General features: G+C 38.8%; 1 protein-coding gene across 1 annotated transcript in view; it reads left to right on the top strand.

The window, feature by feature from the left end:
• sall4 (spalt-like transcription factor 4) overlaps positions 1-26,305 on the top strand; it is a 40,063-nt gene extending 13,758 nt beyond the window's left edge. Inside the window, exons 2-4 of the mRNA XM_052030936.1 lie at positions 10,190-12,811; positions 21,821-22,134; positions 23,563-26,305. Coding sequence (XP_051886896.1) covers positions 10,190-12,811; positions 21,821-22,134; positions 23,563-23,988 — 3,362 coding nt within the window. The 3' untranslated portion in view covers positions 23,989-26,305. The remainder of the gene's footprint in view (positions 1-10,189; positions 12,812-21,820; positions 22,135-23,562) is intronic.
• The last annotated feature ends 334 nt before the right edge of the window (positions 26,306-26,639 follow it).

Consider the following 26,639-nt stretch of genomic DNA (forward strand, 5'->3'; position numbering starts at 1 on the left):
CTGTATGTAACTGGAGCGATAAGTCTCTACTCTGAAATAGAGGCCAAGATATTTGCCTTCCTAAATGTTTACGAATCTTCAGTGATCCTTGTACAAGAGCACCAACACTCCTCGCCAATTTCTAAGAAAAGATAGAATGAAGATTTGGTAATTGTGGTTGGCTGAGAGAGAACTGTAAAGGCTGGTGAACAATGGAAGTTATTTCTGGGGAGGGGTAAGTTGGAGGAGACTACAGGGTTGCAACTGGTCTGTCCAACTTGCATTCATAAATCCCACCCCAGGAGAGCACTGACAAAATTGCAGGTACAAATTGTAATGTTTACTTTGAAAACTTATGGAGCATTTTTTTTCCTGTGAAGACACTAAGAAAGGTGCTTTTGCAGATACTGCAGGAAAGAAATAAGTGAGCCCTCAATCAATATTACTGTTTATAAACGGTAAATGGGTGGAGATCTCCTTCCAGCCTCCACCCATGGCACTCTAGAAATGGCTCTGACATGGTGTGCACTGAATACCAGCCACAGTATTTCATTCTTTGCTGGAGAATTGTGCTGGATCTCCATTCTGGTGAGAATGGTATCCTAATTTTTTGAAGCTGCTTTTAAGGTGAATCTTTGGGGGCAAGGAATGAGCATCACTTAGTCACTAGAGCATGAAAGATTCAATGCTCCATGGCCTGGAATGGTCTTCCTGTTTACCAGCAGTGATTTGCAATGTGGCAGTTACAAGCTGGCAGTCAGCAGGTTTATTTAATCCCAAGATGTGTGTCCTGTTGTGAAGGGTTTAATCCATAAAAAAAGCAGTTGGGCTTTGGGTGGTTGGAATAAACAGTAAGTTCAGCAACAAGAATAGCTGGCAGAGGTTACTTCTGTGTTTCTATTGTACTTTGCAGAATTATAATTGGTGTTTTATGATATTAACAGACTTCATGAAGATCTTTTTTTCAAAAGAACTGATTAGATAGAAGGTTTGAGACATAAAGGCATGTTCTTACAGTGTAGGTAGATGGACTTCTGTATGTGTAAGCAATAAAGGGCAAATTCTTGGTTTCTATGGTTCTCAAGTAAAACTGTGTTCAGTCTACGTTATTGAAAAATGCATTCCTAAACTAAAATAAGCATCTTTTGTGATTTAATAACACAGTACAAATTTTTCTTTAAAAATTATTTTAAAAATGCAGGCATACGTTTAACAATGGTAATAACCTGTTCACATTGCTTAATTTCCTGCAAGTCCTGTACAGGCTAATCTGCTCTTATGTGGAAGGGAAGAAAACGGGTATTGTGATTTAGCAGCGAGGTTGATGGCAAAGGTGTGGAGGAAAGAAATGGATGTCATCACAGTACAGAGCTGGGAGGCGGTCCAAATGGCCTGGTTAATCTGATAACAAGCAGTTGTTTTCGTTTTTAAAATTTTTTTTGAATATGTAAAGTAAACTTTGGACCAGGAAGCAATTATGTCCCATGGCTAGATCCAGCATCAGCAACCTACAGCATTTTTTTTTGTTAAGGACCTGTGTAGCTCCTGTCCCTGATCAGTTGAACAGAGATTGATTAAATGCACACATCCCACATTGTTCAAGATTCCGTGCCTCCCCCCTTCCCAATCCCATCTGAAGGAAAGTTGTGTCCTGTGGAGACAGGGTTGGGATATGCTGGACACAACTCCTGAAAGGAATAACTGGTGATTTCATTATGCAGTTTACCCCAATGACCAGGAAGAGTGAAAAGACCAGAGGCAAGGGCTTGTTCTCCCAGGATGCCAGTTTGAGGAACCACCTGATGCCAGTTTGGGGCACTAGGGGCCAGCCTCAGTGGGAGATCTGAGCTCCTTTTAAGGAGTTGGCACCAACAGGATGGGCTGCAAGATTCTTCAGAATTTCCAGCCCTGCCTGGGCCTCTGCATTTGCTGTAGAAAGCCATGTATATTTGAATTTAAGAGATTCTAGATCAATCTGATGCTGTGAAGGATGGTGGTTTTTGAGATGGACAGAGGAATTGGGGGAGTGGAAAATGTCTGCTCTCTGAGCTCTCTGATATCTAGGCTTTAGGATGCTTAGCTTTCATGTATTTTTTTCTTCTGAATGGCCTGGAGTCCTTTTTAGAGGTTTATGGTTGGGTTTGAGGATTGGGTAAACTATTTTCTTTTCCATTTTATTTAATGCATTGCCTTGTGCACACAGTGATGTTTATGAATATCGACAAATGCATTGTGTTTTCAGATGTCTGTCTTAATTATTTATTGAAATGGGGAGTACATGCACTGTGCTCATTAAGATATTGTGTTTTTGATAAAATTTGAAGTAAATGGCACTTTTACTTTGTTTTCCTGACTCTTGTGTTAAGTATTGTGGCTTAATAGGAGTTGTAAGTTTTTCACTGCAAGGTTAGTTGTATAGGGGAGTCCAGATACAGTAATGCAGGCATTGTAGCTTTTGCCATTTCCCAAGGTTCTTGCCATCTGCCTAAAAGAGGCAGTTTGTAGATTGAATGAGTAGGCCATTCAGTTGGGTGGGAGCAGGAAAAGAAATGTGGTGGGGGATATAGTTGGAGTTTGGCAGCAATGACCAGGAGTTCCAAAAGGTGTATTGTCGCCTCATACCAAGTTTAAAGACAGTACCTTGCAGCGAGTAGAGATAGATCAGTTGTTTTGGATGATGTAGAAACCTATGAAGGAAGAACCAGAATGAAATTCTTTTTGAGGAGTTTGAGAAGCTTTGGTTCAAATTAAGATACACTAATCACTGACGAATCACACTTTTTCTGAGGCAAGTTCTGGTAAGGCAGGAGAGTTTTTTTTGAACAAGGAAACCAGCCAAGGAAGAGGGTATTTTTGATAAAAGCATCATGTAATGGGTTTGACTGATTTTCTTTTCTCTCCTTGAGTCTGAAGCATGTTGTACACCTGGACGAATTATCTAAGTGTGGGGGGGTATAGTGATTATGGTTGATTTGGAAACTATTATTGTATGGTATGATGTCTAATAGACATGTAGAGATTCATAACTAGTACTGAGTATGCAAGTCCCTCAACTTAAATATTGAAAATGAACAACTATGACTATCAAAGGTAGGATGGTATAAAAGCTTTTAAGAATTGGTAAAAAGGCAAGCTTGAGAATTTTAAAATTTGGCAAAAGATAGCTGTACATCTTAGCAGAGGGGGAAAATATTGAAAGGCTGAAGTTTGTATAAAGGAAAAGATCAGCAAAAGAAGATGTAGCCCCTTTTAAGAGGAAGAGAAATTATATTGGCATCTGAAGAAATACAGATTATATTTAACTTTTCCAATTATTTCCAAAATGTTTATCTTCACAAGAAGGACAATAAGAATGAGAAACTTGAATTTCTTATTTAGTAAAGTAGTAATACTGGAGAGATTTAATGGGGGTGAAAGATTAATCATTTTTGAGATCAGTTCATAATCTACATCCTAGAGTGTTTTGAGTAGTGGCTGCAGAGAGGATATTAATTTGATTCTCCAAAATTCCCTAGATTTTAAAATAGTCCCCATGGATTGGAAGATGAGTGTAATCCTGATATTAAAGACCAAAAAAATTTGGAACTATAAACCAGTCAGCCTGATATTGTTTGGGGAAATAATAGATTCTGTTAATAAGGATGTTGATATGGATTTACGAAAAATAAATTATGATAAATGGTAGTTTTGAGGGTGTAAGTGAGAATCAGTGAATGTATGTGCTTTATTGATATTCCAGAAGCTTTTTAAGTTGTGTGATTCAGACTTCACTGTAGAAAGTCAGACTTCATGGGATTGATATTATTATGGATTTAAGAAAAATTGTTTTGTCAACAACAAGAGTCCTTGATGTTGGTAGATTTGGAGTTCTATATGTGCACACTGGGCAAGGAGGGCATATTCCTTCCTTGCACTTGAGTGAACCAGATGGGATTTTGCAACAATGCAGCAGTTTCATGCTAAACAATAGGAATAAATGGGCTGACAGACTGCAACTGCTGATATTTGGTCCTCTCTTTGCAAGAGCATAGATGAGGAAGGCGTGTATTTGGGTATATTAATGACAAATTGGGGTGGCACGTAGTTCTGTTGTCTCTCATTTCCTGTGATACAGTTTTGATCCTGACCTTTGGTATTGTCTATGTGGAGTTTTACATATTCTGTCTCTGACCTCTTGCGTTTCCCTCTGGTGCTCCAGTTTCCTCCCACGTTCCAAAGATGGTCAGGTTAGTAGATTAAACTGCCATTGCAAATTTGCTCCTAGCATGGGGGTGAGTGGTAGGATCTGCAGAGAGTTGATGAGCCTGAAGGGAGAATAAAATGGGGTTAGTGTAAATGGGTTGGCACAGACTTGATGGGCCAAAGAGCCTGCTTCTATGTGGTAACACTCTAACCAATATATAAGAATGTAAATGGGTTAAGTGAGTAATTTTAAAACCTGGCTGATGGAATATAATGGGAAGATTTACACCTTGATTAGAAAAACTTTTTTCAAAAAGTGATATTTGCGAAACGTTGTTTAGATACACCTGGATGACCTTGTACACAAGTCAAGGTAACGTGGAATACCTCACGAAATAAAAAAACCAGTTAGCCTTTTAATTGTAATGGGACTGGAATACAAATGTAAAGAGTGAGTATTCACATTGGGTATTGCTGAGACCACGTCCAGGATACTACCTGTGTAGTTTTGGGATCCTTGCCTACGGAAGAATGCGATTGTCATTTTTGGAGGGAGAGCAGTGGAGACTTCTGGAATGAGTGAGTTGTCCTAAGGGAAGAAATTTAACCAGACCAGGCATGTTTTCCCCTAGAACAGTGATCTTCGGTTTTACAGGGAGCGGGTCTCTTTCGGCAAACAAAAACCTTCAATGTGAGAGCCATTTTAACACTTAATTTAGTAGTTAGTATTCAATCATCCATGTTGTGCTACCCATATGTGCTTCCTCTCACATGCAAGCTTGGACCATGGACACAGATGCCTGTGTCCACTGCCTCCTTCCTTGTCTTGCATCCTCCTATTGAACCCTCGCACCTGGAATCCTCTCTGTCCCTGAACTCCTTAGGTGTTTCAACACCCCTCACTGGCTCTCTGACCTCTTCCTGCCCTCACATAGACTGCCCATCTTCACCCCTTGCATCTCCTCCTGAGCACACCTGTCCACATTTGTAGCCACAGTTGGGATTGATGATGATTTGTGAGCCTTGTGATGAGCTTCTCCAGAAGTTAGTTAACCTCATTCAATACTTTAAATGAGAAGGTGATTCTGGAATGATGATTTCATTGGCTGGGGAGATGAGAGCTGGGATTAAAGCCTTGGACTTGGAGGCAGGCCATTTAGAGAGGGGAAATTTCTTCCAATTAATGAAGAGTAGCTAACATTGTGTAAATCTGAAATTCTCTAATCTACAAAGCTGTGGATGCATAATTGTGAAATATATTGGTTTACAAACAATACTGCTGGATACAGACTGCTGTGGAGAGACTAAAAAGGGGAAGAGGTAGATCAGCAATGATATGGAATAGTAGAGTAGACTCCAAACAGGTGAATGGCCTCTTCATGCCTTTATTTCCTTTTTATGATTACTTAGCTACAGTTATTGTTCAAGTATTTTGGTCCAGAAAGTGACTATTATGATGGCTACCAATTACAGGTCCTCCCTGGGTTATGAATCCTGATTTACAGAAACACTGTACATATGATAGTGTTTAGCGATAGTGATGGATTTGGCGTGGGGCTGCAGGCATCTTCTGCCGGGTGGAAATGGGGAATTTCCACGTTTGCCTTATCTCCTCATCCTTTTTTTGGCGGGGTGGGGTGGGGAGAATCCCCTTCCCTCCCTGAACTACAACATTTGAGGGCTGGGAGCACTGAGAAGACGCTCTCTCTCTCGCGTGCTCTCACTTGCGCTCACTGAAGCAGTGAGGTCAGTTGCCAGCTGCTCTTCCCATGCCTGCTTGTTCTCCCATGACAGTTGTTTCTCTGACCCTCTCCCACAGTTTTTGTTCATTTCCAACTTGCGAACGGTTTGGGTTACAAACAGTTCTCAGCAATGGAACCCTGTCATGACCTGGGGACTGCCTGTGGTAGCTAAAACTCATCTGATTGCTTGATCTGACATTGTGCATGGAAATATCTCTGCAGATCTGGTGAAGAGTTTCTGCTTGTTGCTTTGTCAACAGAAAGTGAAGCATGAATGCTTAATTGTCTTGTGAGAGAACTAAGTATGTAGCATTTTTTCCGAAATTGGGCAAAAAGCTGAGTTTTTCACATTTCCTCTTGTGAAACATTGAACTAGTCTATCCTACCATTTTTATTATGCAAATAGTAAGCTACTTGTCTATTTGTAATATCTTTTCTTAATTTTTAAAATGTTATTACATTTTGATGTAAACTAATTAGTTTTGGACATGCCTTGATTGATTAGATTTGCCTGTAGAATTCCAGAGTAATGAAGTTGTAATATGATAGCTTTCTTCACCCTCCCTCTGTATGGATTTAGAGAAGAGCTTTTGTAACAGTTTTGCAACACTAATGTTTTGTCATTTGATTCATGCAAATATGTCCATTGTACATAAATATCCATTGGCACACAGAGGCATTGGAAATTGACATTTGATATTATGGGTGTTTGTTTCTATAAAATTCAGTTTTCACACTTGGGATGTGTTTAATCTTGCTGATTATTTAAGTATGTTTGTGTTACATTCCTCTTGTATTCTTTGAAAAGACATATTTTCAAGGACACTCGTACTTCACCTGTTCTCATTATCTTTTTGTTCCTGAGTTATATAATTACATTGTGCATGGTGATGCACTTCATTGAGATGTAGTCATTGAATGCATGACTATAGATGGTCTATTGGCAATGTTTTGATTGCACTGCATCCTTCGGAGATGGAATAGAGTCTGCATTTCTAGAGAGCGGATGATGTGATTTGGTTAACCTATTTGAGTCTTTCTGTTCAACGATCCAACCTCAAACACATTTTACACTTCAAGGTAGTGGGTGGGAAATAGAATAGGGTAGTGGTGGGGGGGGGGGGGAGAAAGTGAAGAATTCTGTAAATTACTTTCTTTGATTAAAAAGTTTAACTTTTGCTTATATGGTGTCTTTCAATAGAGTAAAACTTTACAAGGTGATTGGAGTGTTGTCAAGTAAAACTTAATACTGACCCACAAAGACAGATGGTCAAAAACTTGGTGGAAGTTGGTTTTAAAGAACACCTTTTAAAGGAGACCACCAGTGCAGCAGTTTGAGGAAGGAATTCTATAACTTGGGGACCTATTCAGTCAGTGAAGGGGCTGTGAAAGTAAGGATGTGCAACCAGCCAGAACAAGAGCAGTTCAGATACCACAGTGTGTTATCAAGCTGACAGGGGTGACAGATGGGAGGGGCAAAGGAGGGGATTGTAAACGAGAATGAAGATTTTAAGCAGAGAAAAAAAACAAACTACTGGAGGAACTCAATGGGTTTTTTTTCTGCTCCAGATTCCAGCATCTGCAGTTTCTTGTGTCTCAAGTGAAGGCTTTAAATTTGGTATTGCTGGACCAGGAGGGAGTGTCGACCAGTTAATCTGGGGTGCTGGAAAAAGTGGAAGTTAGGATATGGATGACAAAGTTTTTCATGAATTGAAGTTTACATGGTTTGAAAAGCTGGATTAATTGTACATCTTTGTTAATTATGTTAATAGCTGCAAACAGTGGTCAATGTGTACCTTTTTTTCCCTCCATAAAAGTACTTTGGTTATCTTAAATGGAAGCCATATTCGTGATCTTACTATTAATTTTCCTTATTTCGGAGCTGCTGTAGGATTATAGCTCTTATCGGTTGACTTGCTTACTGACCTGAGATGCTGAATTATTTTCAAAAATGTCCACTTTTTTTGAACTCATGAATTTGTTTTTGTTCATTTCCTCATGGAAGTTTAAGGAATGGTCTGCAATGTGTTGTAGCTCCCTCTAGAGTTAAAATAGGTAATGAAACTTGAGTGCACAAATTTTTCATTAGGACACACTAGAGGCTTGAATGGAATTAAAAAAAACAAGAATTGCCATTTTGGATAAAAACTTTATCCTGAATGTTGGGTTTTCTGCATAATTTTTGTGTCCATTTCCTTCATCTGTCATTGCCACTGAAAACCCATATTCATTATAACTTGGATCTAATTAAACTCTCTTCCTGTCAAATTATTTATTTCCATTCCTTCTCTTTCAGCCACTCTGCTTTCCTTCTGGTCTTTCATTCATGTGATTTGATCAAGGATTAATTCTGACGATGAATCAATCTTCAGTGTGAAATAGTAAACTAATGATTTTTAAAACGTGTTTTGCACATTATTTACCAGATGAAGGAATGTATGTGTTTGTCCTGCAACTAACTAAACATTCTTGTTATGTTAAGGTAATATTGTTAAACAGCTTTCAAACTAAAGGGGTTACTTGTGTGCTTGGAGGGGGAAGGAAGGTGAGAAGAGAGCACAAAGCTATGGGCATTTCGATTATCCTGTCTCTAATCTTAAATGCACAGATGTTTAGTGATTATTTAGCATGGTGATTTAGTGTTGCTGACAATCCCTTCAGGCATTTCCTAATGGACTTACTGGCAGTAATTAAACTGATCTGCTTGTGGTTTAATTTTTAGTTTCTTCCATTTAAAGGCATGTTGTCTTCCTTGTGATGAAATTCCAGGCAAGTGGTTAAATGCTGTAAACAGTCATCCATTTTAAGAAAAGAGCATTCCACAAGTTAAAGTTTACAAGATAAAACAGCCTGTGCATTTTGTACTCGTGTAGGAACAATGTGGCTTGGATATTTATCTCTAATAAATGTAGCACATCACAGGTAGATACATGCAACAGAATCATGGTGATTGGTGGGAATCTTGGGAGCTTGTACAATATTAGCCTTTTGTCCTGGGATTCTTCCTCATTGGGATCGTGTGTTTCCAAACTCCTGATGCCTTGGGTAAATTGAGAGAGTGTGTGTAATGTTGAAAAGTTAGGAGCATTGAAGAGAAAGGGTGGAAAGAATTGAATTGCACCTCATCCTGCTGTTCTTCATATTTACATACTGCAACTTTTCTCTAAATTTCTAAATGCAAATCCAGAATTCATTTAACAAAAAAAATTCTGAATCTCTTTTAACAGGGCAGTTTCCAATATAGTTTGTTAAACATAATATCCAACTATCTACTTGAGTAGCTGTACTCTAAGTGAGGACTTGCTTCTCTATTTGGGGTCACAAAGGATTTGTACAATGATGTTTGATTCCTTGTTTACAGTGCCAAAATGGGAAGCAAGTTCCTAAGAAACAACTATAGATGTTGGTTCTTGCCAGAATCTGATCACCTGGTTAAAATGAGTTTTAATTGTTTTTAGCACGTCTGCATTTGTTTGACCATACTTGATCTGATGTGATGAGGAGAATAGGAAGGAAATTGAAGAAAGAGTGCTGCTTTGCAGCAAACTTAAAGAAAACACTACTGGACATTGGAACCAGCCATGCCCTCTGCTCTCTCTCTGTCCATTCTGGTTAATGAAATATGAAGCCACATGTACTTTGCAGAATATTTCCAAAGATTTCACTGCCAAGATTGTGATTATCAATGAATAGAATTTACTTGACTCATCTCATCATAGAAACAATAATGCAATTATTTTAAGAACTCCAATTAATGCCAGCAATTTTGTTTTTAGAACTGCGCACATTGGGCAGTAAGCACATTTTGTATATGATGTGAATTAGCTGGGCAGTGGGGGACTATTGTTTGTAGGAAGGAGACTTTAGTCTTTTTGAGACTCTTGCTCTTGGAATCTGTGAACGGCTCATTGTCAGAGGACTGGAAGCCAAGTCACAAAAATTCTATCACTCCCAAAAAGAAACAGATCAAATGAAATGATAACTCCATTATGGTTTGCACTTGTGTTTTAATTGTTGTATATTTTCCATCAACTTGAGCAATTGCATTTTCTAATTGATATTCTCACTTTTTTTTGTCAAACTTGGCAGTGGTGGAAATAATCTACCAATGAATCTATTATAAAGTTAATTGTGATGGTCATTTGTAACTGGTGGGCTCATCATTTCATTAGAGAGGGAAAAAATGCTCCCAAAAGTATGCATTGTCAAGTCTGCTTTCCATGGTTTTGACGCATGGGTGTTTGCTTATACTAAGCAGTTATTGTGCTTCTGTTATTACTTTGCAGGTTCTCAAGGATGTCAAAATGATGGAGTTGGGGAAATGAGCGCAAAGAAATGCAGGACCGACGAAACCAACATCTGTAAGAAATGTTGTGCCGAGTTCTTTGATCTTTCCAAGTTCCTTGAGCACAGGAAAAATTGCACTAAAAACCCACCAGTTTTGATTATGAATGAAGGCGAGAGGGAAATGCCTCCAAAGGACTGCCCAGAGTCTTGTCCAGATAACTTTCCAAATGGCCAAATGAACAATCAATCTAAAAACAATGATAGCCCTGAAGAAAGAGTGCGTGAAGAGAGTGAAACTGCTGAAATGAATGTTGATAATGTAGAATCTCAAAAACCATGTGCCTCTAATGCTGCTACAAGTTTACATCCAACCTCTGATGTTAGCTATGTGTCCCAGTCTAAAATACCAAACACTAATGTCACATTGGAGACTATTCACAACACTAAAGTCGCAGTGACTCAGCACGTTCCAGACAATACTCCTGCCAACAACTCGAATGCAACTGCAAGCGTCAATGTCATTCCAATCTTGCTTGAGCAATTGGTCTGCTTGCAGCAGCAACAACTTCAACAGATTCAGTTAACTGAACAAATCCGCATCCAGGTGGCAATGATGGCACCTCATTCTCTGCATCCATCCATTGTTGCAGCTGCAGACCCCCTTAAAGCACTGGGGGCACACCTTTCACAGCAGCTTTCTGCTGCTGCTGCTTTAATTGGGCAGAAAGTGGGTAGCCAGAGCTACTCAATAGAAGGTTTTAAACCAGTACAGATACCTCATTCTTCCATTGCTTCAACTCATTTTAGCAAAGGCTTGCACCACTCTGAGTCAGCATCTCTCCAAACTACTAGTACTCTAACTTCACTAACCTCCAAACCTGATTCCATCTTGTGCTCTGAAAATCCAGCCAGGCTGAAACATGGCAACCTTACCGGCTCGGTTACGAGATTTCCAAATCCCTTGCTACCTCGGTCCCCAAATACAGCAAATATTCACAGCCCACTGATTGGACTATCTGCAGCTTCAGCGGCACGAAATCAGAAAGGCAAGCCTCCAAATGTTGCAGTGTTTGAAACAAAGTCCAGTTCGGAGGAGTCCTTTTTCAAACACAAGTGCAAGTTTTGTGGCAAAGTATTTGGAAATGACAGTGCCCTGCAGATTCATATCCGTTCCCACACAGGTGAACGACCTTACAAATGCAATATCTGCGGTAATCGTTTTACAACTAAGGGTAATCTGAAGGTTCATTTCCAGCGACATAAAGAGAAGTACCCGCATATCCGGATGAACCCATATCCTGTTCCGGAACATTTGGACAATGTTCCAACTAGCAGTGGAATTCCATATGGTATGTCTATACCTGTTGATAATTCTGCAAATTGGGCAGACACCAAACCTGTCTTGCAAACGTTGCCCAATTCCATTGGGTTGAATCTGTCGACTACTTTTGAGGACACTTCAGATAAAGTACCTGCAAGTGATTTCCTGCAAAGACGATCTCCAGCAGTAAGTGAAACTGCATCTTTGTCATCAAATATCAGCAGCTACGAATCTAATGTAGAAGTTAAGTCTACAAATGAGAATGGCAATGCACCTACTTTGACTACTTCCATAATGTCTGAAACATCAAAGCCTAAGCAACCTTTTGGTAATGTACTTGATAATAGCCAAACATCTGAGACATCCAAGCTTCAACAGTTAGTGGAAAATATAGACAAAACATCAACTGACCCAAATGAATGTGCTGTGTGCCATCGTATACTAAGTTGCCAGAGCTCACTAAAAATGCATTATCGTACCCACACTGGTGAAAGGCCATTCAAATGTAAAGTATGTGGTAGGGCTTTTTCCACAAAAGGCAACCTCAAGACTCACTATGGAGTTCATAGGGCAAAGCCTCCTTTGCGAGTACAACATTCATGCCCAATTTGCCACAAGAGATTCACTAATGCTGTTGTCCTTCAGCAGCACATTAGAATGCACATGGGAGGTCAGATCCCGAACACCCCTCTGCCTGAAGGCTATTATGATGGTTCTGATCCAGAGCCAGCTTTGGCTGATGAAAATGCTGAACTTGACAGCAGTTTTACTGATGAAAATATGGATGAATCTGAGTTGGAAGGGGAGAAAAGTACAAAGGTGCCTACAACTGAGTATTCAAAACCGGTTTTGCCTTATAGTGACTTACCGGCCAACTCTCCTCTGCTGGTATTCTCCAATATAGCTGCTTTGGAAAGTCAGATGAAAATGATTAACTCGAATTCCAATGTGAGCTTGCAACGACAAAGCAGTTTAAAATCCAGTGAGAATGGCTCCCCCGAAAGTGAAGGTATGGCTAATGATTCTTTTTCAGCGGTAGGAGATCAAGAATACCAGAATAATCAGAGCCCAGGTGCTGCAGAATCGGCATTGTTTCAAGCTTCGTCCCCTGCTAATAGTTTTAATGGCAGTCACGTGTCCAAGTCGCCAGGGTTTCCTAGTGAAAATCCAACAACAAAAGTTGAGCCTGTTGAGACATCCGAACTGACAAACGATGCTGCCTTAGATTTAACGTCTGCCAATATTCATCGGAAAGTTAAGGAAGAAGTCACTAGTGTTCCATTTACTAACGGGGATTGCAGTAAGTATGGAAAGAAATACATGTAGTTAAAATGTTGCTGTTTAATCTTGGCATTAGCTCCAGTCTGTTCTTTGAGACTGCTCCATTAATTATAAATTCTTACTAATGATTAGGTGCTCATTTAAATAGGCCCTAGTAATTGTAAACGGGAACCTTTTTTATAAAGAAATAAAACTTGTGTATGCAGATCTCTGAGCCTTTACGTTGGTTGAGATAAGTGAAGTGGTTTCATGGTGTAAGACAAGTGGTGATTGGCCTCCCACCCTTCTATATGGAATAAAGAGGAAGAAGAAAGCTATTGTTCTACTTCCTCTTGTAACTGTCTGTTTCTTGCTAGCGTATGGGCATTGATTGCTGTCCAGTAACAAATTAATGTCAATATGTGTGAAAATTTTTGAGTGTCCTGAACTAATCTTGGACTGTTTCTGTACTATTGATGAGGAGGAAACTGATTTCTTTTAGTTCCCTTTTGACCACCAATTTCAAGGGGCTTTGGAGCAATCTTAAAACTCTTATCACTGGTCAAGCCGAGATCAGTGGACTTAAGACCAGAGATTGAACCTGAGAACTTTTCAAAATTATGTGTCTATTAACAACGCTTTGTCAGAGAGACTAGGTGGGGCATGTGAATGCACTCTGTCTGTACTGCAAGCAAACTGAAGTTATTGAGAATCAGTAGGAGTATGGTGGAACAAGACTTCTAACAGAAACACCAGCAAATTCTTCCCAGTGAAAATGGAGTCATTACTGTGGATACTTTCAGTGAATGAAAGATTGTTGCAAACAAATTTGTGATTATAGGTGTAAAATGAATCGTGTCACTTACAGCAATATGGCCATCAGGTTTGATTTACAGCAATTACTCAATCCTCTCCAATCCGGCTGGGAAAAGTGCTAGCACTTCAAAATAGGATAACATCTTTTAACTTGAAACTTATTTGACTGTTCGAACTTCATCATTAAAGTGATGAACTTCATCTTTAAATATCCCCAGTAAGTTTAATACCTGCAAAATAATTGAATTATTCCTCTCAAATGTATGATCTAAAACTGGTTGAACCCCTCATATCTAAATGCTGTGACCTACAGATGCTGAAGAATATTGCCCTATTAATTTCTTCTTGATTCAATAGAAGGACCCAGTACAATTTTTACTTTCCGTAGTAGGTGCTCTTGTTGATTATATTTGCATTTTATGGTACCTTGAGCTGCAGTAGCAGAACCTGAACGCAATTATTATTTGAATAAGGGAACAAAAATATAAAAAGGGGGATACAGGATTTGTTGGGGACCTGAAAGAAGCATTGATGAGCAACAGCAACTGAACAGTATACAAGTTTGTCCAGCCACTCATCTCAAAAGATGCAATGGTTTTAGAGTCATCTTTTGGTTCCCTTTAGGAGATAATTGGCTTGTAGTCTTGCCTCTGTATATCGTGTGGCTTCAGCTGAAGAGCATTTGTTTGGATATTTGACAACATAATCTGGTTGTTTAAAGACCCTGTGTTTGGAAGATTGTTGCTTAATTTTGCAGATTTTTTTTTTGGTGTCTTCAATATTAACTTTTTTAAAAAAAACACATGCTGTGCTCAGTCATTACTCTTGATATAATTCACCAATACAATAGTTCTGTACAGTGGTATGTCTTTTCCTTAGCTGTAGTATTTGATAGCTTAGCAAATCAGCAATATCCTCGGGAGCACAACAGCGTTAGTATGTTAATCAAAGTCACTGTGCAAATACAACGATATAATAGTTACAGCATTTGGCCATCGTGCCTAAATCAGCTCACTAATACGCCACCTCACGGGTTTCATCACACTGCCCCAGCCCCTTCTCTATAGCCTTGCAAATTTTTCCTCACTGTATATTTATCAATCTCCCTCTTGAATGCCAGTACTCCAACTGCAAGTAGTGCATTGTAGATTCCAACCACAAACTGTGTTTTTAAAAAATTTCTTATGTCACTCTTAATTCTCTTTCCCCTTTTCTACCTATGATTTCTCATCCTCGACCCCTCCACAGTGGAAATAACCTCGCCTGTATCCACTCTGTCCAGAAACTTCCTAATTTTATACCCTTACCATCTGGGACTTTTATCGATTCACCATAGAAAGCATCCTATCTGGATGCATCATGGCTTGGTACAGCAACTGCTCTGCCCAGGACTGCAAGAAACTGCAGAGAGTAGTGGACACAGCCCTGCATGTCACGGAAACCAGCCTCCCCTCCTTGGACTCCGTCTTTACCTCTCGCTGCCTTGGCGAAGCAGCCAACGTAATCAAAGACCCCACCCACCCAGGTCATTCTCTCTTCTCTCTTCCATCAGGTAGAAGATACAGGAGCCTGAGGGCACATACCACCAGGCTTAAGGACAGCTTCTACCCCACTGTGATAAGACTATTGAAGGTTCACTTATACGATGAGATGGACTCTGACCTCACTATCTACCTTGTTGTGACCTTGCACTTTGTCTACCTGCACTGCACTTTCTCTGTAGCTGTGACACTTTTTACTCTGTACTGTTATTGTTTTTACCTGTACTACCTCAATGCACTCCATACTAACTCAATGTAACTGCACTGTGTAATGAATTGACCTGTACGATTGGAATGCAAGACAAGTTTTTCACTGTACCTCGGTACAAGTGACAATAATAAACCAATACCCTCTTCTCATTCCTACCATCAAGGAGGGGTACAGGAGCCTGAAGACCCACACTCAACAATTCAGGAACAAGTTCTTCCCGTCTGTCATCAGATTTCCGAATGGTCTATGAACATTAACTCCTTTTTGTTTTGCACTATATTTACTTTTGTAATAGTAATTTTGTATCTTTGCACTGTACTGCTCCTGCAAAACAACAAATTTCATGACATACAAGTCAGTGGTGATAAACCTGATTCTGGATTGCCCTTCAGACATCTCTATAGAAAACAGTCCCAGCCTCCCCAATCTATCCTTGTAACTATAGTTCCTCATCCCTGGATCCATCTTCTTCAGTGCTCTCTGGACCCTCTCTAATGTCTTCACATCCTTCCTATAATGAAGTAACCAGAAATGAGCAGAATACTACACTTGAAGCCAGACCAGTATTTCATAAAGGTCCAGCATAACAGCCCAACTTTTATATTTTATGTCTCTGCAGATAAAATGCAGAACTATGTATGCCTTCTCACTTTCTCAACCTGCCGTACTACTTGTAAACCCATATGCCCATGTCCTTCTGCTCTTGCACCACTTTTAGAACACTATCCTTTTACTCTATTATTGCCGCCTCTTACCAAAATGCAGCATCTCTCATTTCTCCACATTAAACGCCATCTGCCATGTGTGTGCCCACTCCACCAGCCTCTTCATTATCCTGCTGCAATTTTTTCTGTTTGCAGTTTGCAATACTACTATGTTTTGTCACCACACACCTAGAAATTTGTGGTTTGCATCTACAGGTGTAGGTTATTAATGCAGATCAATACAAATCCCTCAAGAACGCCTTCAAGTCTGAGGTGGGGGATTGGAGGGGGAAAATAACTGTTCACCATGACTTTTACTTGGCCAAGTTCACATCCATGTCCCTTTTAATCCATGTGCTTCAACTCTGCTGATAAATGTTGAAAACAGAAGATGTATGACTGGTAATAATCTTTTGCATTCTGATATTGTAAGCTCTTTTGTATCTTTTGGAGACTGATGCATTCAGAGGGCACAGCCTCAGAATAGAAGGGCATCCCTTTAGAACAGATGAGGAGGAATTTCTTTAGCTGGGGGGTGGTGAATCTGTGGAATTCATTGCCACAGATGGCTGTGGAGGGGAAGTCATTGGGTATATTTAAAGTGGCAGTTGATAGGTTCTTGTTTAGTATGGGTGTGGTGTCAAAAGTTACAGGGAGAAGACAGGAGTGAGGTTGAGAGGGGAAAAAATAAGTCACCCATGATCGAATGGTGGAGCAAATTTGATAGGCCGAATGGCCTTACTCTGCTCCTTTGTCTTATGGTCTAATTGATAGTGTGTCTATAAACAACCCCTCCAGATTTTCTTGAATTGGTTCCTGGAATCTAAAATCATGGAATTATACACCATAGAAATGTGGCTGGCAACTTGGTGCATTCTTTAGTTTACTGTGCCTTGGAAAGCACATAATTGTGCCTTTTTAAATTTCTCATTAGGTCATCTTCCAACAGAAAGTATTGTTTTTCTAGTGTTTTCATAACTAAAAGTTGGTATCTGAATCTTTTCCACACTTCTTTCCTGGCCTTGACCCTGTTTTTTAAAGCAAAATTCAAAAAAAAGTGGAAACAAAATTTTAATTGTAGCTTAACTAATAATTCATACAAATTTGGCATTACAACAGAAATATTTCACTTTCTATCAAATTATCTTGGGTGCCATGTTCATGAAAGGCACAAACTAAATGCTTCCTTTATTACCACTTCTGATTTTTTTGAACATCAGACACATTTATTTATGAATCTTGGGATCCTTTTATTTTTGTCAACAACTGAAGTTCAGATCAAGTATACAGGCATTCATTGATTTGAGTTGTTGCTCTAATCCCATTGACTCATTGGGGTATGTGACTTCAATTTGTGTATCTTATTTTTTGTCCTAGCAAGTAGTTTGCTGCTTTCTGCCCATTGGAACACAATACACCAAAAGGACCATAAAGTGTATGGCCCAGCCTTTTTATGAATTTTTGCAGGAAAACATTTCTTCTCACTCAGGGATGGCTGTATGTAAACTCTGAACTATATATTCTCTACCTAATATGATCTCTCATTAAGTTCCATCATCTAATCTATTTGCATCATCCTGAAGCCAATGGTAATGCTCCACCTTGAGGGATGCAGATCAATAAATGGAACTCGTATTTATCACCTTCTGCTTTCCATGTTTAACTAATTTCTAAGCGTACTGCCCCATTCATTTAAATAAAATTTGGAGGCTTTCCCCAATATCAGGGTGTCCCAGAGCTTTACAGCAAAGTAATTTAAATGTGTAGATATTCTGGTATTGAATGAAAAACAGTAACTGATTTGTGTTCATCAACATAAGAACATTAGAAGCAGGAGTGGGTTATTTGGCACTTTGTGCCTGCTCTGCCATTAAGAACATGGCTGCCTTTTCCTTGGCACCATTTTCCTGAATTGTTTTACCAAGTCTAAGGCTCCACAGACCCCTTGGGTAGAGAATTCCTAAAGATTCAGTACCCTCTGAATGAAGTTTTCTCCCAATCTTTATTCTGAATGGCCGGTTCCTTATTTTGAGCCTGTGGCCTCTGATCTAGACACCCCACATTGGGGAAACGTCAACTCCTGCATTTTCCCTGTCAAGTTCAATAAGAATTTTGCATGTTTTGATGAGAGTTACCTCTCATTATTTTAAATTATCAAGAGCGTATGCTTAATCTACTTTCTTGTGAGATAAAACCCACCAGCCTGGGAATTAAACTGGTGAACCTTCGCTTCACTTCCTCCTATAGTGCAAGCAGGTGGGGAGGCCAGATCTGTACACCGTACCCCAGAAATGGTCTCGTCAAAGTTCTGTATAATTAGAGCAAGATGACGCTACTCTTGTAGACTTGGTCTGCAGGATGTGTTCCCAGGGATAAGGATGCCAATGCAATTAGCATAGAGAGAGGGATGGAGAGATGTTATTGGCAGCATTGCTAACAGGAACCTGGTGCAAAATATTTTGATTGGATGATAAAAGATGTTCTAACAAGTTGGCACTCTTAAGCCGGGTACTCAGATCCTCTTGTAATAAACTACCATTTGCTTCCTTGGTTGCTTGCTGTACCTGCATGCTATCTTTCAGTGATTTCATGTATAAATACACCCAGATCCCTCTTGAATACAACCATCTTTCAATCTCCCAGTGCATTACCTCACATTGGAGCATAATGTGGACATCTGTCCTATCTTTTTGTCTATTTGTTTAGCCTGTCTATGGCCCTCAACCTCTCTGCGTCATTAGCACAATTCACTGCCTCCTAGCTAGGTACTTTATCAGCAAAATGTGGGTATATTATATTTGACCCTGTCATCCATATCATTAGTTCAATTTGTAGGGATCTCAATCAGTTGACCAAATCTCTTTGAATTGGTTGAAGGCTAAATATCAGGCTAGATACTGATATCTACATTCTGATTCAAAAAGTGCCATGAAATCTTCTTTTCCACCTTCTTGCTGAGTCGGAAAGTCGAAGCATCTGTTTGATGTCTTGCCTAAAACATTCTGTCTTTAGCAGGGTAGTACTTGGGCTGAAATATTTAAGTCTCTGGAGTCCAGATTTAACCCATGACATTGCAATGCCATGTGCTTTGCTTTTGTCAACAAGCCAAAACTTACCAGATGTCTTTTTGAAATTTGGGTGTTAAGCAAACTGTTTTTCCTTTTAATCTGGACATTTCACAATTTGTTCATGGAACTTGACAAATTCAGTAAAGCACCTGTTCCATAAGTGGTCCACTAGGGGTGGGGTTACGGTTTTTAATTTTGTGCTCTCATGGTATAGATTTTCATTTGTGCCATGGTGTGAACTTGGAAAGTGATGTACTAATGCTGCTCAGATAATGAGTTCTGTCTAGCCATCATCTTGCACCCAATCTCTATTTTGATGTCATTTCTGAGCTGGGTAGAAGTTGTTAGATGCAGAACCGATGTGAAATTTTTGTATAATATGTGCTTTGTTGTAGAATTCCAATATAATAACCTTCTGAACCAAGTTAAAGTGGAATTATGACCTATAAATATCCTACTGTTTTCCCATGGACCCGTGCAGAATTGGGCAGAAAGGGTCATTTGTACGTGTAGTTTGTGTATCACCACTGATATCATTTCTATTGCTTCTGTTCCTTTAAGCTGTCATAAAAGGCAGTTTTAAACATCTATGTTGCATTTTATTTTATAGAAATCATTTTGGAAGCTCCTAAATTGAGTATTTAAAACAAAGTCCTGTTTCTTAGTAAACCTATAAACTTAAATCTTTGCTGTAAAATTGGTCAGTATTGATGACATTTTTTAAAAAAAAGGACATTGCCATTCACTTCCAATCCTGGTCTTCTTCCTGAATTGTCCTTCCCATGCTTCCCACTACTGCTCATTAATCCACCACCACCACCAAGCTTGCTGCTTCTGCTTAGGTTTATTGCTTCAAAAATTGAGCTTTCACTCATTTAAACGTCCTTTTGATGAACCGGTGGAGCTGCCTTCTTTGAAAGTTAAAAATATTTAAACTAGTGGCTGTGTTTAAACTAATGTTTGTCAGATATTGCTGGTATTTACATCACCAGCTAGTTCTGCAAGTGAATTGCAATTGAGAACATTTACTGTTTGGATAGTGACATGACCCAAGCAGCATAGCAATAGAACCCCTATTGCATCTTTTATCTGATGTTGCATATGCCAACCCTTTGAATTCTCCTAAACTTCAGAAGCTGATTTATAAAGTAACAAACTGTTTTATTTGTCACAACTTGCATCGCTGAACAGAAGATAATTTTTAATAAAAAGTTGATCCTTATGACTAAACTCTGTTGCAAGTTAAATGCAAACTTCCCCGTTATGGGTTATTTAAGCATGGTGTTCCTTATTTCCTATCTGATCAGTATCTCTTCTTGATCACAATTTCAGTCCATAAAGGGTTAGAAAAGAAACACTGCCTTCCTAAGCTTCTGTTCACTATCATCTTAAAGAAATAAATGTTAATAAATCCCTTTTTATCATAAAAAGGAACTTGACACATGAAGTGAATAACCTGATGTCTCTCTAGGCTGGCATGTTGGATGTCTTATCCCAGGAAATGTCCAAAAGGGTATTTAAAGCTAACAGCATTATCATAATCCAAACTGAACCAAAATTCTTGCATGGGTAGGTGCAAGTCCAAAAATATTGCAATGGGCAATGATTTCCCAAGTCCTAGAAGTTGCTGTTAAGTGCACTAGAATTTGTTGCACTTGTACAAAGAAGGGTTTGTTGAACTTGACTGGTGTGGGTAAAGTGGCTACATAACTTGTGCCACAACACGCCTCTGTTCACTGGAAATGATCAGTGTTACTTTAAAAAAATATATTGGGCATATTGCTTTTCTTAATCATATTTACGGATTTGGTTTCCATTAACTGTCTCCATTAAATATTGCTACTGTTAATTTCTCGGCTCATAGCACTAGATGACGGCCATCTGTTTTGTGATGGCTCAGTGATGATGTGCACCTTCCTGATCTCCCACTTTCAGAATAAAGTGATGACCCAGAATTAGAGGAGGAGTGTACAGCACAGTGGTTGGATGAACCATCCTTCCTGTTGTCACCCAAGGAGTATTGAATTTGGTTCTTGAAAGAAAAGGTCTGCCCTTTTAATTTAAAAATAATATCTAGGCTAGAGCATGCCTGATCTGTGATGTTTTTCCCCTAATTTTAGTAAACAAATTTAAAAAGTGGGTGAAAGTTTAAAAATGACCCCATTATCTCATAATTGTACATATTATCTCAAATGGATGAAGATTTGGATATATTTGAGTGTCTTAGAACAATTAGCCAGTTTGGTTGTGGAACGCTGACACATTCTTGCTAATTTATTGGTTAATCTGCAATTGTAAAGTAGGCCATATCTTGTAAAGAAAAATCTCACAACTGAGCTGAATCTTTAAATTTGTACATTAGTGTTGTCCATCTTTTTTTAAATGTTGGTTCCAGATAACTTGATGTTTTGTGCTTCCATGATGCAGAGGCTGGTAATTCTGAAATGAAAAAAAAAGTTACTGTAAATACTCAATGGGTCAAGCAGTATCTGTGGGGAGAGAAATGAGTTAACATTTTGGGTCAATGCATGTGTTTCTGATTGGCTGCTTTTCTCCATTTCACCTAGCTATTGCTGAAAGTCTAGTGTTCTGGCCTAAGGTAGGGAAATCTAGCATAATAACTGAGGATTGGCTACAGTAAGGGATCCACCATGTATAATTTACAACCCATATTAGACTAAACAGTGAAAAACTGTTGTATGTTTTTAGGTGCTGTTCAAGTTCCTGCAGGTTCCTTTATCAGGGCTCCTCCTTGTCTGATTAAAGTGGAAGTAAGCGACCATGGAGAACGACCAGCAGGAACTACTGCACAGTTTCTTACCCCATCAACTGTGGCTTCAATCATGCCACCTATATTGGCACCTCCACCCCGTCGCACACCTAAACAACACAACTGTCCTACTTGTGGAAAGAGCTTCTCCTCAGCAAGTGCTCTCCAGATTCACGAACGCACGCACACTGGTGAAAAGCCATTTGCATGCACCATCTGTGGAAGAGCTTTTACAACGAAAGGAAATCTCAAGGTAACTTGTTCAGATTGAAGAAAAATGCTTCAGTGCATGTTAAAAATCTAAGTAATGGCCTGGATTTTGTGGTCAGTAGCAAAGAAACATTGCTTGCCGTTCACCTGGCTGACAGCTGCCCACAAAGATTGCTCTGGTTTCTGGGGCTGATCTGTACTAATCCGGCATCCAGTCCAGCAGCCTCTGCAAGGGACCTTTGGCATCCGAACAAGAAACTGCAAAGCTCTTCGACTAGTCAGATTGAAATATCTTCACTTGAGATGCATGGAGTCTAAACCAGGAAGTATAAATTAGGAAGCATTAATTGTAAACCATGTAAAGGAAATATTACATAAAATTACAATAAAGAATAAAGGCTTAGGATAGGACATAATTTTAGAAATTACTTTTTAATTTCTTGAACTAATTAACTTCTGAAGGAATTCTAAAGTCCACTCTAAAATTTCATTTTCCCAGGTCGTTTATTTTTTTTGACAGTCATGCTGTTTAAAAGTTCACTTGCTCCTGAGTGGACAATTGCCAGTTTTTTTGGCATATTTAGTGGGCAGCTTGACGCAAGTACCCATGTTCATATCATTTCAGTGATTTCAACGTGATCTCACATCATTACAGTGATTTGCAGTGTTGAGTCTGTCTGCACAGATTATTACATATCTGCAAGAAGCAGGGTATTTCTAGCAGTAACTGGATCCCTGTATTTAACTGTACATCTGCATACTGTAGAAGTTGCTGACAGATTTTGTCTTGTACAACAGATAATGCTGATGGCCCCAGCATTTTCTCAAAGTCCAGATAATTCAGGCAAAGCTAATCTGCATCTTTCTGAAATGTCTTTAATAAAAATTTTGGGCAAATTTCCAACAACATTTTATTGGTCAAATGCACTGCCAAATGTGGTACTGGGCAGTATAGACACAAGTCACAGGTTTGATCTCTGGTCTGTGCTGAATTAACTGATCTCAATGTAGTGGTGAGAAGCCCCAGAATTTGCTTCATTGCTCCTCTGTTTGGGGAGAGAGGGAAGTAATGCAGTTCTTACTGTTGATAGATGCTCTCCAGCAATGGTTACAGGAAATGTGTGAATGTTGTGTGAAGACATGACTCAAATGTGTTATGATACCTTCCCTCCTATCTCATTGCCATGAAGTTAACCTTTGCAGTGAATTGGGGAACGTACATACCATTGATGAGAACTGTTCTCTTCAATCTACCATTTGAAACTAATATGAAAATTAGTCACTGGAAGAGCATCCCTTAATGCATGCTTATTAGAAGGGAGGGAACATAGCATTTTTTAAATTGCAGAGTCAACTTGTAAATGATATTGAATGCCAGTTGATCCTAATTAGGGAGTGACTGCTGCTGAAACTCAAACTGGATTGCACAAAATCAGCCACTTAATAACTAAGATGCACTTTTGTTTTGCAGGTCCACGTTGGAACTCACATGTGGAATAATTCAGCTAGACGTGGGAGACGACTTTCACTAGACAGTCCTATGATACTGATTGGCAATGACCCAAAGAAGATTTCTGAGATGTTCCCGAAGGATCTAATGGCTCCATCAATGAATATTGAACCAACCGTTTGGAATCAGTACACCACTGTGCTTACTAATGGCTTAGCTTTGAAAACCAATGAGATCTCAGTGATTCAGAATGGTGGTATCCCTCCCATCACAGTTAGTGTGGGAAGCGGTTCTGCTGTAAGCACCAGTACTGCAGTTTCTAAAGTGGATGCATCCCAGTCTGGCATCAACCCAGCAATTGCTGATGAGGAAAAACCTAGCTCTGAAAGTGTTGCAGCACCTCACTTCCCCCATTTTGTGGAAGAAAGCAAAATAGCTGTTAATTAATAAAGACATTCTGTAGCAAATGTGCAGAGTAGAGTAGATTTTAGACTTAGGTTTTATGAAAAAAAACAACCACAGACCTCAATATGGCTACTATTTTCATATAATCCCCAAATATGTAAGATAGTTTTTTTTTACTGTAGCTGTCTCTAACAAAACTGCTGGGTACCTCCCTGAATTTATGTTATGAGTACAATCATTGCTTTGCAAATTTAGTGTATAAAACTCTCTGGGATTTATCTAAAAAATAATAAAGCGGGTCTTGCAAAGTGAAGCGTTTACAATATTGACTTGAGTTTACAATATTTGAAGTGTACAGCCTCTTTCTCATGAATTTTTACTGCAAATTCCTTATGAACCCAAAGATTGAAATAAATTCTGTAATTAGTGATAGTTTTGAAATTAGTAGAAATTGAAATGAATCATTTCCATAAACTACTATAGATATGTCTTTGAGAATGTGTGTATTTGTATTTTGCTGTTTATACATTAACCATTTATGCGGGTAACTGTTCTAGAATGTCAATTGGTGCCACTTATCTGGAATTTGATGACAACTGATCCATCAAAAAATCTTGAATGAACTCTTGTTTTAAACACAATCCTAGAAAGAGAGATGCTTTTATAGGATTATATACTTGGTGAATTTAAATTTCCTGGTGTTCCTTGGGATTACCATTCCAAAATTATAATAACCAGTGTAACACCACTTCTGATAATCAGCTAGAAAGACTCTAGCGATTTTGGAACTGAGTAACATGAGGGGAGTTAAGTGATGAGGATATAGGAATAAATCAGCTGTTTTCTTTCCAAGCAAAATAAATAATTGCAGCAGTACAATTCACCTTGCTGTGTCTAGACTGGAGAGGCAGGGTAATCCTGATCAGTGTAGTGATATTTTCCAGTAACGTTGTACATAGTGAGTAAGGGAGAGAAGGATTGGGCTCAGCTGTGATACCTTCCAGAAAATTAACTTGCACATACTATCAAATAAACAATGCCAATGACACATTAGGGTCTGAATTAGGATCTGGCATGAGTTGTAGCATCAGGAGAAGACATGAAATGTGCAGGCAAAATAAATCTTTGTAGGAAAACACATCCTTTACTTTCCAGGACTTAGGCTTTAAAACTGATCAATGTTATTTCTGTAATAATTTATGAAAATAATGCATGGTCTTAGGAAAAATTAGTGAAGTTATTTGGTCTTGGAATGTTTTTGTTTGCTGGGTAGGTATGAGGAAGATGGCAGTAGATAAACTCCATAGAATCCCAGTCACTTCAATATAAACTTCATGCAACTGGTATTTGAGATCTGGAAGAATTGGCAACTACCTATCTTACAAAGCATGATGTTTGTCCCTTTTATGAAAAAGAAACACCACAGACAATTTTTAAATTTAGAAAGGCCCAAGATGTTTAAATTTGAATTTGCCTTTTCCTTCTGTTCAATAGTGAATAAAACAAGAGTGTATTCTTGATCAATTTAAACACATCCTGGTTAAAGCCAGGTAACTTGTTTAATTTGTGGATGGTACACCATTTGTGCTTTAGCCAAAGGAGACGCACGTGTAGCATATGAGGGAAGTGGGGAGGGTGGGCCCCAGAACTTGAAGTAATTTTGTTAACTACCTCACTTTCTAATTTACTTGTTTTTGTGTTTTTTGTTTTGGTCATACTGGTTACTTTTTGTAGAATATGACCAATTTTTGTAACATATGAACTGGCTTGAAGTAGATGCCTTGTGCAGTTGGACACCAGTAAATGGACCAAGTTTGTTTTCTTTTGTTGACAGATTGGAAACATTGTTTTTTTTAAAATGAAATTCTCTTGACCTTTTCTGCGTGCTATAGTTTAACACTGAATGTACAACTGGAGTGCTGAACAAAATGGACACCGCCTTTTGGCTTGCAGATGGAATAGTTTGGGACTTAGAAGATTGAGTAAAATTTAATTACCTACGTGGAAGAGTAAGCTACCATTTCAGTGCAGTGTTTTTTTTGGAAGATTTGAAATGATTGCTTCACTTTGGCCTATTTTGATTTCAGTTTCATGGTGCTTTCATATGTAGAGGACTGACATAAGGGTAACTGTGAATCTACAGAATCTAAATGGTTTACATGATAAATGGATTTTTTGTTACATTATGTTGTCTTGAATATGCTGTCTTTTCATGAATGTTTTAGCAACTTTCTTTAGTACATCTGAATGTAAACTTGATTCTTTCTGGCATATGGGAATAAATGCAGGATAGCATTGTCACAATCATGGGTGTTGTTATCTTTGTTTGCAATAATTAAAAATCTTAATTAGAACATTCAAAACAGTGACCGATACTCTGTTATGACCTAATAGTGATTTTCTTTTTTAAAAAAAACAGAAAATGCTCTGTTTGCTCCCTCTCATTTGATGTTCTTGCCTTGAGTAGTTTTGAGAAAACTCCAGTTCCTTTCTGTGTCTGTGGGGGAAGAAAAAGGAGAACAATAGCAAGGGTTTGCAGTGTTCCATCATTACACTGCAGTGTCTACCAAGTTCTGGGTTGAAGGCCATAAAGTGAAGGTGAAATCTCACCTGATCACACAATCTGAATAGTTATCATGCAATTAAGTGTGTCCATTCAGGAGGTGAATAGCATAGATCATCTGCAGAAACAA

Source organism: Pristis pectinata, chromosome 16 (assembly GCF_009764475.1).
Source record: "Pristis pectinata isolate sPriPec2 chromosome 16, sPriPec2.1.pri, whole genome shotgun sequence".
NCBI classification, from domain to species: domain Eukaryota; kingdom Metazoa; phylum Chordata; class Chondrichthyes; order Rhinopristiformes; family Pristidae; genus Pristis; species Pristis pectinata.